The sequence below is a fragment of the Corythoichthys intestinalis genome, chromosome 9, assembly GCF_030265065.1.
Source record: "Corythoichthys intestinalis isolate RoL2023-P3 chromosome 9, ASM3026506v1, whole genome shotgun sequence".
In the NCBI taxonomy this organism is placed as follows: Eukaryota; Metazoa; Chordata; class Actinopteri; order Syngnathiformes; family Syngnathidae; genus Corythoichthys; species Corythoichthys intestinalis.
Window position 1 is genome coordinate 37,419,912 of NC_080403.1, and position 15,246 is coordinate 37,435,157.

The following is a 15,246-nucleotide window of genomic DNA, read 5'->3' on the forward strand; positions in this document are numbered from 1 at the left end:
TTTAAAAGAAAGCCTCGTGTTTACACAGCACGAGGTAACGTATCTCAAATCGCAAAACGCTATACTGAGAGACGCCTTCGAGTCGACGACCGGAGCATTAGAATCTATTAAAAAAGAGAACAAAATAATGAAGGAGTCAATGTTAGACATCCAATCAAGGAGCATGAGGGACAATTTAATTTTCTCTGGCATCGAAGAAAACACAGTAGACAAACCAGAAGCCCTCGTCAAGTCATTTATGGCAACATCTCTCAAGCTGCCCAAGGAAATTGTGGATTCGATCAAATTTACGAGGGTACACCGTCTTGGGAAGCCAAGAGGAATCGGTCCGCGTCCAATAATCGCCAAGTTCGAGCTCTACCAGCAGAAAGTACTGGTGAAATCCAAAGGAAGAGAATTACAAGGAACAAGATTCGGTATGAATGATCATTTCCCGCGCGAGATCAACGACAGACGGAAAATCCTCTATCCAATTCTGAAGCGGTCCAGAGCAGAGGGCAAACGTGCAGTTATCGCAGTCGACAAACTTTATGTGGATGGTCAACTATACCGAGACCAAGTGCTCACCCCATGGCTATTCTGACCGATGAGTAATGCCTAAATATTTCTATTATGCATACAATGCTGAACGTAGCTGTCTTGATTTAAGTAAGACAAATGTATAGATTAGGGATGCTTAATACTTAGTTTGCTATTCCTAAACACTTCCAGTATGCATATAATGCTGAATTAAATTGTTTTGGTTTGAGTAAGGCACATATGTAGATTAGGGCTGCATGATAACTATTTTGTCTGTACCTTTGAAACACTTCCAGTTCATATACAATGCTGAATTAAGTTGTTTTTTGTTTGAGCAAGGCACATGTGTAGATTAGGATTGCATGATAATCACTTTGTCTGTATTTCCTAAACACTTCCAATATGTACACAATGCCGTATTAAGTAGATTTGATTTCAACAATGCACACGTACAGATCAGGGTTGCATGATAATCACTTAGTCTAGAAGAGTCACGCATGTCTCACACTACACATTTCTATACTGGCGCTCATATCTTTTCTTCTTTTTCTGGGTTATTTGTCTCACCTTTTCCACACCGCTGTTTTCAAACACACACTAAGTACACGCTTTAAAATTGTAATGTTTTGTGTTGATGCTACCCATGTATTTAATCCTTCTAACAACGTCTTAATGTTGTGTGAATTATGCCAAGAGGTTTACAAAAAATTGCATTCAGTTTTATTAGAACTTGATTTATTACATACTCGTATGGCTTCTAATGAATGTGAATGGTCGTTGACATTCAGGACCGAATATTATAACTCACATCCTGAGATCATTACTTTCCTTAAGATAGTTATAAATATCTGCATATGACGTATATAAATTTTGTTTCATTTAATGTGAATGGCTTCCGATCGCAGGCAAAGAGAACTAAAATTATGGAATACATCACCAAATTAAAGGCAGACCTCTTCTTTATGCAAGAGTCACATCTAGCCAAATCCGAAGAGAAATATTTTAAACACTCAAATTTTAACTTGATGTATTCAGCCAGCTACAACAGCAGACAAAGAGGAGTATCAATATTAATAAATAAAAGAATCTCGTTCACATTAAATAGTGCAATTGCAGACCCGGAAGGTAGATTCATAATAGTACAAGCCACCATAAGTAATAAACTGTTCACATTAGTGAACATATATGCCCCAAACAACGAGGACACACAGTTCTTCCACAATATATTTGGTAAACTGAGTGACATGTCAGTGAACTCAACAATTATTATAGGAGGGGACTTTAACACAACACTTGATCCAAGTATAGATAGCTCCAATTTTAAACTCACTAAACAGTCACAAACTGCAAGAACCATTAGGAAATATATGGACGATTTTGGCTTAAGTGACGTCTGGAGAGCAAAACATTTAACAAAAAGGGAATATACCTTTCAATCCCTAGCCCATGGTTCGTGTTCAAGAATCGATTTTTTTCTAGCGAATAATTCCGCTATTAATAATATTTCGCCAAGAATACATCCAATAATCATCAGTGATCATGCACCAATTTCTTTAGCCCTTAAAATTGACTCCCGCACAATACCCCCTGCAACCTGGCGCTGTAATGATTCCTTATTAGATGACCCAGCATTTGATACATTCGTTAAGAAAGAATGGAAAGACTTCATGGAACTTAACGATTCCCCAAACATCTCACCATCGTTGCTTTGGGAAACAGGAAAATGCGTAATTCGAGGCAAGATTATCTCATATTCATCATATAAAAAAAAACAAGAACAGAAGTTGGAAAACGAGTTAGAAATAAAAATCAAACAACTGACAGAGGAATTCGCCAATAATCCCACGGACAATACCACAAAAGAACTTTTCAGCGCCAAAGAACAACTCAATAGTATTCTGTCTAAAAAAACTCAGTTTCTGTTACAACAACTACGATATACCAACTTTGAGCATAATAACAAATCCGGGAAATATTTAGCAAACCAACTCGAACGTAACAAAGAAAAAACATTAATTACAACAATACAAGATTCAGCCGGCATAATAACACAATCACCAGAAAAAATTAACGAAACTTTCTACAGCTAATACAAAAACTTATACTCGGTGACAAACGATCATAATGAAGACATTGACCTATTCATTAATAATCTTGACATCCCCCAAATAACTTTAGAAAGCCAACAATTGCTAGATACCCCACTTACCCTCGCTGAATTATGGAATGCCGTAAAGGACATGCCAACAGGTCGCGCACCGGGGCCCGACGGGTTCTCGACATCATATTTTAAACACTTTTGGAATATGCTGGCACCACTTTTCTATAGAATGGTTCAAGAAATCAGTGCCAAGGGTCAAATTAGAGACAATATGAACACTGCAGTAATCAAACTACTGCCAAAAGAAGGGAAAGACCTAACCCAACCAGCAAACTATAGACCAATATCCTTAATGAATACAGATATTAAAATTATTGCAAAGGCTTTAGCTACTAGATTAGAACAAACTCTTCCCACTATAATTCATAAAGACCAGACCGGCTTTATTAAAGGACGTAACTCTACAAACAATATAAGACGCTTGTTAAATCTTATTAATATTGCACAGAATTATAAACAGAAAGCAATTATCCTCTCTTTGGACGCAGAAAAAGCATTTGACAAAGTCAACTGGATTTTTCTCTTCAAAGTTTTGGAAAAATTTGGCTTCGGTGAGCCATTTATCCGCTGGATAAAAATATTCTACAACGCCCCAAAAGCCACTGTAAACACAAACGGGGTCATTTCACAAAGTTTCTGTCTTCAAAGGGGAACTCGACAAGGCTGTCCACTCTCACCCCTATTATTCGCTCTATTTATTGAACCATTAGCAATTGCAATAAGACAAAACGCTAATATCAAAGGGATTTGCTCGCGCACATCAGAACACAAAATTAACTTATACGCAGACGATATACTATTATATCTAGAAAAACCAGAATCCTCCCTACATGAGACTTTTGAACTAATAAAGACATTTTCACAAATATCAGATTATGCTATAAATTGGTCGAAATCAATTATAATGCCCTTATCAACAAACTCATGGAATCCTGCAAATCAAAATCACAATATTCCAATAGGGAATATAAAGTATCTTGGAATCAACATTTCACCAAAACTTACAGAATTAACTAAACTAAACCATACACCTCTCTTAGCAAAAATATGTGAAGATTTGACACACTGGAATAATCTACCCATCTCACTTTTGGGCCGGATAGCAACAGTCAAAATGAAAGTATTACCACAAATAAACTATTTGTTCTCAATGATCCCCTTTAAACCCACTCAAAAATGGTTTCAAGACCTAGACTCAGCCGTCACAAAATTCTACTTTAAAAACAAGAAAAACAGAATTAGCCTTGCCAAATTGCAAAGAAATAAACCAGAGGGGGGTCTAGAGGCCCCTAATTTCCAACACTATTATATAGCAAATCAAATACAATATCTTATTAGGTGGTTATATCTTAACACTGAACAACAGTCATGGCTAGAATTAGAGCAAACAGACTGCAACCAAATACAATTGGCAAACCTCCCCTTTATTAGCTCTAGGATTAAGCACCATAGCTGCTTCAAAAACCCAATGATAGCATGTACCTTGAAAGCCTGGTGGAGAGGTATGGAAATTACGCAATCACAACAAGCCCCGTGTAAATTCTCACCAATCTGGCACAACCCAGACTTTGGAGTTAATAAAATTCCTATCTATTTCAGCGCATGGGATGATACGGGAATAAACCAGTTACAGCATTTGTTTAAAGATAATACATTCATGTCATATGAAAAAATAATGCAAGATTTCCAGATCAAAGGGGTCAATTTCCTGCAATACAATAAAATCAGGGCAGCCATCAGAAGCAAATTTCCATCACTAACGGGTACGTTAGACCCACCACCTTTCGTAAATAAAATAATAAATATACATCCTCAACAAAAAAAAATACTTTCAAAAGTATATAAAGCCCTCTCATGTAACAACTCTACTTGCCTACCAATCGAAAAATGGAATAACGAACTTTCGGTAACATTAGATAATAACTATTGGTCCAACATCTGTAAAAATACATTTATAATGACAAAGAATAAGAACCTTCAGCTTATACAGTTTAAAATACTGCACAGATGGCATATTACTCAATCTAAAATGCACAAAATGGGGTTCTCCCAATCCGATAAATGTACAAACTGCAACGAAGATACTTCAGATACATACATTCATGCTCTTTGGCAATGTAAACCAATACAAGATTTCTGGGCACAGGTAACGAAGAAACTCTCTTTCCTATTGAACTGCAGGATTCCATTGTCTCCAACTCTTTGTCTGCTTGGCGATCTGAATACAGTGAATATCTCTATCCATCAAACCCGTCCACTACTAGCAAGTCTAACGATAGCCAAAAAACAATATTGTTGAATTGGAAAAACAAACAAAACATTAACATTAACCAATGGCTAAATCTAATCATTGAATATATAACATTAGAGAAAATATCTGCCAAACAGACAAATAAAATGGACAAATACGAACAACAGTGGGAAACGGTCGCAAGAATGATGAACATAGAATAAGGATTCTCTCTCACCTGCGAAGGAATGCCACAAAAATAATAAAAATGTACACATAAATTGATGTATGCGGGGTGTCCAGGGAAGTTGTATGCATCCTTCTGCAGCTGGAAACAGGACATGTTTAAATCCAAACTGTTTTGTACACTCCCAACAGCATGTAATAAATACACTTTCTTCCTTCACAGTTTAGTCGGTCAATGGGCTTATTTTACAAGGATACTCATAGACAATTTGGTTTCCAGCTGCTGGGGAACATATGCAACTTTTTTTTGGAACACCCTATATATTATCAGACTTGGAACAATTAAGGAACTATGCGTAAATAATACACTTCACCGGTCCTTGGCATACATCTAATGGTGTTTGATAAACCTCTTCTTCTGTCAGCTTTGCAGGTGGAGTTTGTTGGCGTCCTGCCCTGGGCCGTCCCGTCGCCGGTCTTGGCCCCCGGGATTTTCGGCCGGGGCTTGTCTGGTTGCGTCTGGCTGTGCGGGGGTCCCGTCGGGCGCGCGCTGGTGTCGTGGACGGGTGGGGGGGCCGCGCGGGTGCCGGTCCGGGGCCGCGGCCCTTCCCCGGCCGGCCGGGGTGGGGTGGGGTGGAGTTGGGGTGGGGGCCGGGGGGTACATGCGGCAGCCATGGTTCCCTCCCAGGTCCGCCCGGCCGGAGCCGCGTCTCCCTGTACCGGGTGCCGGGGAGGTGCCCTCTGGTGTCATGCCGCGCGCCCCTCCTGGCCCGGGGGTGGGTTGTGGGGGGCGCGCTTCCGTCCCCTTGGTCTGCTTCCGGCCCTGTCCGCCTCCCTGGGCCGCGGCGGCCGCTGCTGCCCCCCGGCCGGCGGAGTCGTTGGCGGGGCCTCTTGGGGCCCGCGGGGCCTTGGGTGAGGCTTGCTGTCCCTTGCCGGTGGGGTGGACGTCCCCTGGTCGCCGGCGCTTGGTGTGGCGCCTGCTCGGGGTGCGGGGTGGGTGCTCGGTGGTGGGGGGGGGGGGGGGCGGTCGCGGAGGCGCCGTGGGTGGTCTGGGGCGGGGATTGATCGGGGCCCTGACGCCTCTTCTGCCCTGCGGCCGGTGGTTCTGGTGGACGGGGCCACGCCCGCGGGAGCCTGCCTCTTAACTCACGCACTTCTCACTTCGGCACTGTAAATATTTTTCACCTTGGCACTTACATGCTCATACATTTCTCCGGGGAGAGTTGGGACGGGGCTTTACAGTCCCGGCCCGGCTCCCCCCTGTTTTTAATGCACCACACACCAAGGTTGTGGGATGGTTGGGACCTGTTGGGGGTGGGGGTACCTCACGGCTGCCTCCTCACCACAGGCCCCGCCATCTCTGCACCTTTTTTAAATGCACCACACATCATACTCCACAGGAGAGCTCTGGCAAAGGGCGGTGGGACGGGCGGCTGGGCAGAAGCTCCATGCTGCGGTCCCACTGCCCCAAGCCAAGCTCTCCTATTTTAATGCATACATTGCACTACCCTCCCCTCACACCCCCATCACGGTGCTGGGTGATGGCTGCCAGTCGGGAACCTGGCAGCCACAGTAATAGGGTGGTAGGTGGGTCCCACACTTTTTTATATGGCGTGGCTCCTGGGGTGTGGCCTCCCCTCTGCCTCGGCTGCCGGCCGCGGGAGTAGGTTGGGGGGTCGGGTCCCCGATCTTGCATCGCCCCGTGGCAGTTCCTGGGCGTTCTCCTGCCTCCGCCTTCCCCTCTCTTCTCTGGCTGGGCATCCGCCCTGCGCTCCGTCGCGGGTCGCTGACTGGGCGCCGGTGTATCAGCGGGGTGTCGCCTGCACCGGCGGGGGACCCTGCCTTGCCTGGGGCTTGGTGGGCCGCTGGGGGTCCCGTGGCGTGCCGTGCCGGTTGGGGGGCTGTGGCTCGTGGCCCGGGTGGGCGGGCGGGAGTGGGTGTAGGCGTGGGGTTGGTGGTGCGTCCCCTCCTGCCATCCCTGAAGGCCGGTTGATGGGTGCGCGGGTGGCCCGGGGGACCACCCTGGGTCCCGGGGGGGGGACGATGGCTCCTTTGCTGGGCTGCGGGAGGAGGGATGGGCTGCGCATGGCCCCCCGCCCCCGCGCCCGCCCTCCCTCCCTCCCCGGGCTGGCTGGGTGGGGGCTGTGGCCCTGGGTTGGCGCCCGCGCGGCTTCTCCGCCCGTCTGCGTGGCTGTCGCGCGCCCGGTGGGGCCTGCGTGCTGCTGGATGTGGTAGGGCATTCTCGGGTCGGGGGTCCCGGTGCCGGGATTGGCGATGCGGCGGCGTAGGGTTGGTCGCCAACGGGCTTACTCGTAAGAGATTCACACGATTACTGGGTTCTAGATCACAGAACTGATTTGTGCAAACTCTACCCCTTTCAATCACTTAGCTTATAGGCTTATAGACACCCCCACCCCCATTCTCCTCTTTCACTGGCCAATAGGCCCCCACATGGTGTAAACCGGAAATACATCTCGCTGACGATAGCACCAGCATATTAGTAACTAGTTTAGATGTTCAATGTATATCTAGTTGTTGTTTGTGTATGTGTTTCTTTTCCTTCTTCTCTTGTATTTCTTTTCTTCTGTCCCCCCATAATCCCTTCCTGTTCGCTACTTTGTCATAATAAAAAGGTATTTTGAATGATCACAATGGGAGTATGTCAGACTCTCAATGTGAAACATTAAAACTGTTCAGAATCTGGGCACTTAGACTTCCATTCTCTGTGTCAAACAGCTGAACAGGACAGGTTTAAAAAAAAAAAAAAAGTTAAATTTTTAAAACTATGTCTACAATTGGGAATGGTTTATATTGTAAATGACTGGACCATTTTAGAATGCTTGACATTACTTTGTCCTGTCAGAGCATGGAAAATGGCAAAGTCAAAGATGCTGCATATGGCTATATTCCCATGGGAGAATCTCATTTTTCTCCACTTAATGCCATTATAATATTATAATGATCCCTGAGTGCATAGTCTTGGGCCTTGAGCGGTTAGAGAGACCTTGACAGTGCTCACAAAGGAGCAAGCCCCTAAAGCCCTTATCCTGATTTACATATTTCAAATTGATGGCAGAACTTGGACGTGTGACTCCTCAGTCCTCAAGACGATAACCAAAAGAACTTCCTCCAAACTTCACAGACTCACTAAAAAATTTGGATAACTCCAAAACTAAGAGTATCCAGTGCCCTCCTATTTTTTCTTTACTTAGATCCCCGCTGGCATCCATCATCATCACTTGCCTTTGACAGTCATAAAACATTTATCTCATTTATGACTCCCACCACCTCCTCTCACTGCATGACAATCCATTTTGTCTCCAGAGCGTGATGAAATCAAAGCACGTTCAGTTAGCGAGACTAATATCTGCTTGGTTCTGCCGTTCAGGACCATGAGACTCATAACAGACTCCTCAATACTTGTTTTTTTATGTGAGCATGAGAAAAATAATGGGGCCCCAAATTTCAATATCAGTTAAAGTGGGCACATCTAATAGATTGTCTCTGCAGCATCCGTTCTTTTGTTGTCTTCACCAAGGAATATGACATCCACATGGCGCCTCAAAAAAAAAAAAAACATGGTCTTGGGTTTTTTCTGTTGGGATCAAATTCTGTGATACTGTCCATCCCGTGGGTCTTTCGTCAGAGTTCCCTTTCTACTGCGACACTTAACTTTGGATGAAAACACTATTAATTCTCCTCATTGAGGCTCCCACATTTAGTGTCACAACAAGTATATTAAGATACATTTTAGGAACAGGATGGACGGGCGGACGGTTGGCTTATTTTTTGACATATGCCAAAAAAATAAATAAAAATGATTCTTCTGATTCTGGTTCACTCTCCATCCTTGTTCTCCTTGACCTGACAGCTGCCTTTGACACCATTTCTCATACTATCCTTCTTGACCGACTCTCCTCCATTGGTATCACCCACACAGCCCATACTTGGTTCACCTCCTACCTCTCTGACTGCACACAGTTTGTTAAATTTGGCCCCCAAAATCTAAAGCCTTAACCTGCCGGCGTGCCCCAGGGCTCCGTCCCGGGGCCACTCCTCTTCATTATTTACACTCTCCCCCTCGGTTCCATCTTCCGTAAATACAACTTCCACTGCTACGCGGATGACACCCAGCTCTACATCCCTTCAAAACCAACCTTCTCCCTTCCACCCTTCTCTCTCACCTCCTGTCTCCAAGACATTAACTCATGGTTCTCCACTAACTTTCTACTGCTCAATAGCTCCAAATCTGAAGTCCTTCTTGTAGGTACCCCTGCCATGCTCATTAAAGTGCCTGTGACACGAAAAAGCATATTTATTTCATAATACACGCGGTATTTTATGCTCCTGAATGATATGGACCGCTTGGATGTGTGAGGAAGCGATCGCTATATTTATTTAGTTTTTTGAATTCCGCGCCATGAAAATGAGTGACTTCCGGCAACAGTCTCGAGTTGAGAAAGAGGGCGCTGTGACGTGTACGGATGAAGGTGTCCTCTTCACTGTACAGCCGTACTGTTGTATGAGGACTAAGGATTCATCTGATTTTGCGGATTAATACGTTTATTTTTCGCATTACGCCAGCCAAACGGCTGCAGAAAAATCTTGCTGTATGAGGGAGAGGCGTGTGCGCCTTTTTGGAGTTTCAAAAGGTTCCCATTCACAGGTGGATACTGGCCAAAACAAGCCCTACTACTGTGGGACCATGGGACTTACGAGGAAGTGAGTAAAAATCTTGTTTTGTATTATGTCAAATACTGGCGAATACAGCGACTACAAAGTAAACACTACAAACTTTCTTTAAATAAAGGACTACTTACGTTTGATCATTGATAGGCATGTAAAAAGCGCTCCTCTTGCACATTAGCTGCACGTTGGCTGCGCAACAACTGCAGTCACCCTCCTCCGGGGAACGAGCTGTAAATTGCTGTCCGCCGGGCGGTTTGCTGATCGGCGAAGACAATCGACAACCCAGTCGTCATGTCAAATGATCTGGGCTAGTTATGAGTGATTTTCCGCTTCAAAGACTTTGGAACATCACTCGGTTCGGGTTAGCATGTCGGCTAGCTGTCACGCCTCTTGGTTTGTTTACATTCTCCGAAGCCGGGGAAGGGAAATGACAACAGCCCGATTTAGGTGTCATAAAATGTCGTTCGAGAGGTGCGAGAGTAAAGGTGAAGTCGACAGTTTTGACCATTATGGAGTAATTTTGCCATGTCATCCTGAATAAGTGCATTTTTATTGTTTCATATTCCATTTAGCACAGCGGTCTCAAACCGACTCCACAAAGGGCCGCAGTGGGTCCTGGTTTTTGTTCCAACAGATCCAGCACAAACAGTTCAACCAATGAGGTTTCTACTAACATAAGCAGCACCTGATTGCAATCAACTGATTACACTTGTAAGAAACCAGATTGGTGAAAAGGTATTTGTCTCGTTTGGTTGGAATGAAATCCAGTACCCCCTGCGGCCCTTTGAGGACCGGTTTGAGACCACTGATTTAGCACAAGACTGTTATTTGTCATGACCATGCCGTTTATTTAGCAATTGGGGAAAAATACTTGGATAAAAATAATATCCTGTAAAAATATTGAAGTAGAGAGACAGAAACAATGACATTTTGCAGCTCTCTTCGTCGCATTTTCCTCCTTGTGAATAATTTCCCCCTCGACGGGCTGACTGGTCCTTCTCATGCCATTTATTTAGCTATTGGGGAAAAATACTTGGATAAAAAGAATATCCTGTAAAAATATTGGAGTAGAGAGACTGAAAAAATGACATTTTGCGGCTCTCTTCGTCGCAATTTCCGCGTTCTGAATAATTCCCTCTCAATGGCCTGAATAGTAAAACCGATGAGCCCATTCTTCCGCTGACGTCATTCACCTGTTGGGGACGCTAGAGCCCTATAATGGTAGGCGTGGCTAACCGCCAGATTAAAAGACTAATTTCTCGTCATCTGCGCTTTGCTAAATAGGTTGTATATAGTCGAATCGTCTCAAAATATGATTCTAATTCACATAATAATGCTATTTAAGACTTTTTTTCTCCTGACGTATGCTCTTTAATGACAATAACCTCTCTATTTCCATCAATAACATACCCATCACTCCTTCCACTCAGGTTAAGAGTCTGAGTGTCATCCTCGACAACACGCTCTCCTTCTGGTTCCAAATTAACGACATTAACAGGTCAGCTACTTCCAAATTTGTAATATCTCTCGTCGCCTTCCTTACTTCACCCCGCACACTGCTGCCACTCTCGTTTGCAGTCTAGTCACCTCCCGGATTGACTATTGTAACTCACTCCTGTTTGGTCTCCCAAATAAATCCCTTCAGAAACTGTAGCTCCTCCAAAATTCAGCAGCATGCCTCATTACTCGCACCCCACCACATTGCCCCCATCCGCCGTCAACTCCACTGGTTTCCTATGAAAAAAGAATTGTGTACAAGGTTCTCCTCATCACCTGCAAAGCACTTCACGGCCTGGCCCCATCCTATATATCTAACCTCTTTTGTATTTACACCCCCATCCCCCACCCCCGTTCAGTTTGTTTCTCTTCTTCCCTTCATCTTTCTGTCCCTCGCGCCCATTTTACCACCTTTGGTTTCAGAGCCTTTAGTCACTCTGCCCCCAGCTCTGGAACTCCCTACCCCATGAATTTCGCAACACATTTACCCTCTCCCTTTTCAAATCCTGATTCAAAACATACCTATTCATATTTTTTACCCACCTTGTTCCTTAGCTCTGTCTCAACCTCTTAATTTTCTATTACTTTTATCCTGCTTTTAACTTGTGTATCCTGCTTTTAATGTGTTTTCTTCAGTTTTAATCTCTCTTGTACAGTGTCCTTGAGTGTTTTGAAAAGCACTTGAAATGTAGTGTTATTATTATTAAACAAAAAACAATTTAAAACAAAATCAAACAAAATCAATGAGACACTTCAAATAACAATAGTCAAGAAAATAATGACAATTTACTCAATATGCGCAAAGAGGAATATGATGAAGCATTTCCTGATTAAAACCCAACCCCCCCTCTCCCCCCCGTTTCAATTTCTCAACTATCAGTCCTTCATATTATTTGTCAATTAATGCGCAAAAGATTTTTGCTTTAGCTGCATGAAAGAGCATGGCACGTTGTTTCTGTAGCATTGGATGTTGTCAGAAAAAAAGAGGAAAATAAGTGTAGATTGTCCATTTGCTTACACAAGGGCAGTTTGGCTTACCGGTGCTGGAGCATTGACGACAGAGAGGTTGTAGCCGTACAGGAAAGACGAACCCAAGGCACCAAAGAAAGCTGCGCTCAGCAGACAGAGTGTGACACGTTGCTATTGAGAACACACAAAACTGCCATAAGTCAATGCTCATTCAAAAAAAAAAGAATTGCTGTAATGTGCTAGTTAAGCAAGTGGACTGATAGGTAATGAAGTCTGAAAGATGGCAAAAAAATATTTAAAAACAAAGACGAAGTTTAATAATGAATCAAATTCACTAAACATAAAAGGACACAAATTTTGATACTTAGTCATTCATTAACTCGTTAATGTTAACAAAGGAACACAACAGTAGCACATATTTTGTTTTTGCCTTTGAAGAAAGGGCTTAAACCAAGGGAGCCTCAAAATGGGTGCAAAAAAGGACAGCGTGTCATTTGAATCCCTGTTGCCCCTGAGACTTAATGAACTATATAAAACGTACTTAGAATTCATGGCACTGTGCCATAGATAATGAGTCATTTTTTTTCTGCAAAGCTGACATTTAGGCCAGAGTATGGTGCAGTGTTAATCACAGAACAAGACAATTCAAAAACAATACAATACATTTATTTTATTTATTTATTTTTTTAATGAAGGACAGTAAACTAGAACTGCAAGCAGGACTGAATGGGCCATTGTAATTTTGCGCAGCACGAACGGCACGCAGCTCAGGGTGGCGGTAGTCCCTGTCTCATCATCTCATGAGAAACTGACGTGCTTGAAACTTGGCTTTTTTGTGTGGAACCTCTTTCGTGTTGTGGGCATGGCTGACAGAGATGTTTTGTTATATCCTGATATGAGAAATATATTCACACACCTAGGTGAAAAAAAACCCTAGAAGAGGGCCCTACAAAATAGGAGGCGCTACTGAGCTGTGCAGCCAGGCCCATATTTAAAAAACAACATGATTTAAGTGGGCCAATTCAACCAAGTGTTCCAAATTTCATGGCTCTGTAAGTTGCCTAAGTCCCTGAAGAAATTTACTTTCTTTTAATAGCTAACAAAGGGTCATCGTGGCAACAGACAGACAAATGTGGACATGGGCCTTCAAATGTAGTGTTATAAAATGTCTTGTAACTACACTGACCAACCTGAAAGGAACTGGACATGTACATGTAAAATTAGTGACTTTCTGTTGCCAATAGTTGACGCTGTAGGGTTGATGCAACTGACCCCTACAAAACCTTTCAGGCTACGACTCCCATCAAGCACAGGAAGTTTGGCGCAGATATGTTGTATATCTGCCAAGTTATGAATGTTTAAAATTTCAGACATTCATTTTCACTTTCCTGTTTGGATCCATCTGATTCAACGAAACCTCAATATTTTTCATCAGGCACCTGAACACATGTCTTAAGGATCCCCTGACGCAGGTTTAAGGTCAACTATTTTTTTCCTTTGGAGAAGGAGCCTGTCTAGTAAAAATGGGCGTCTCCTGTTCCCAGCAGAGGGCGCCAAGCCTCACTGAAACTGCAACACGGAAGTGACGTTGTTCAGTAGAGAATCAGACAACGACGGCAGCAGTCAGTTCGCGATATCTCTGCTACCACTTTGTTTGGAATTGAGGTTGCATCGTATTGTTAAAATGTGTTTAAAAACGTTAATATGCGAACTGTGTGTACTTTGGTGTATATAGCACTATATTTTGGGATATGCTAATTACCCACAAGTTAAAAGGTTCGACAGGGCAGTACATTTGCAGTTTTATACATTGTACGTAAGTCATTTATAAGTCTGTTGTTTTGTCTGCTTTCTTTAATTTCACCCTTTTGAAGTGTTAATAAACCTGCTTAGACACAGCCAAGTCTGCAGAGTCGTTGATACGAGAAAGGTGTTCATAGCCATGACTATCGTAACGGCACACCTATCATACATGCCAGATGAAAAAGGATCTTGGATCAGGGAGTTATTGGTCATTATCTGAATTTTGCGTGTTGCCCAAATAAAAGGCCGACTTCGGCACCCACCCAGGTCATTCCTGTGAATGAAAACTCACCATTTTGATAAGTTGAGATCTCATATGTCTCATGAACAGTCTCACCAATTTTGCGGAGGATCCAACTAACTCCCTAGGCGCCAATGTATCCGATTTCCTGTTGGGTTTGGGGTATGGTCCAAGAGACTTTTTGGTTTTTTACAAGGTATTGACTTTTCACAGCTCTACATTGAAAAAACATAATAGTAAAGGTCTTTTTGAAAAATTCAAGGGGGCTAGACAAGTACGGATAATTTTTTTGCCTTGTAATTCGGACAATATCTTATACCTGTCTGCACTACATTTAAGGTGCGTTTATTTACACCACGCTCCTGTAAGGGATACCTGGATTTGTGCAAACTATGCCTGTGCAAAAAGGAGCAGCCTCGTGTGTGACGTCAATGTCCGCGCCGGTCACTTCTGAACCGGAAGCTTATAATTTTTCAGCGTTGTTCGATGTTTTGATGTTTATGAGCTCTTTTAGTTGTAAAAAGAGGAGCAGGAAAGCCGCGTCTGTTTGATTAGCCTCAAATGAAATATCCGGGCAAGATAACATTAGTGTAGCTGACATGCCGTATAGTATAACAAATTGCACATTTAAGGCCATTATCCGTCCTAGTTTAGACGTAGCCTAATAATAACAATGTTTCGCATTACAATATATTTAAAAAATATCCTACTTAGTAATATACAGTGCACTATTTTGTTTTTCGACCTGTTTTTTTTTTTCCACTCCATTTGGACAGCAAAATAAGATCATAGTCAAAGGCATATTTAAACATTGTAAATTTTACATTTTTAAGGGTATGTCTTCAAAATCTGATCAAGTCCTTGTAAGTCAGCTTGTTTAAATTGTATTGTTTCAACACTCATCACGTTCTTTTAACACCCCTTCTCTTTTCACGAGTCATCGTAAAACAG

At 43.1% G+C, this 15,246-nt stretch overlaps 1 protein-coding gene across 4 annotated transcripts in view; it reads right to left on the bottom strand.

Annotated features, from left to right (window-relative positions):
* Positions 1 to 15,246, bottom strand: part of slc2a9l2 (solute carrier family 2 member 9, like 2) — a 216,479-nt gene that overhangs the window by 196,804 nt on the left and 4,429 nt on the right. For all 4 annotated transcript variants that reach the window (XM_057844888.1, XM_057844887.1, XM_057844886.1 and 1 more), the window contains one exon: positions 12,321 to 12,422. In XM_057844888.1, the coding sequence (XP_057700871.1) occupies positions 12,321 to 12,334 (14 nt within the window). In that variant the 5' untranslated portion in view covers positions 12,335 to 12,422. The remainder of the gene's footprint in view (positions 1 to 12,320; positions 12,423 to 15,246) is intronic.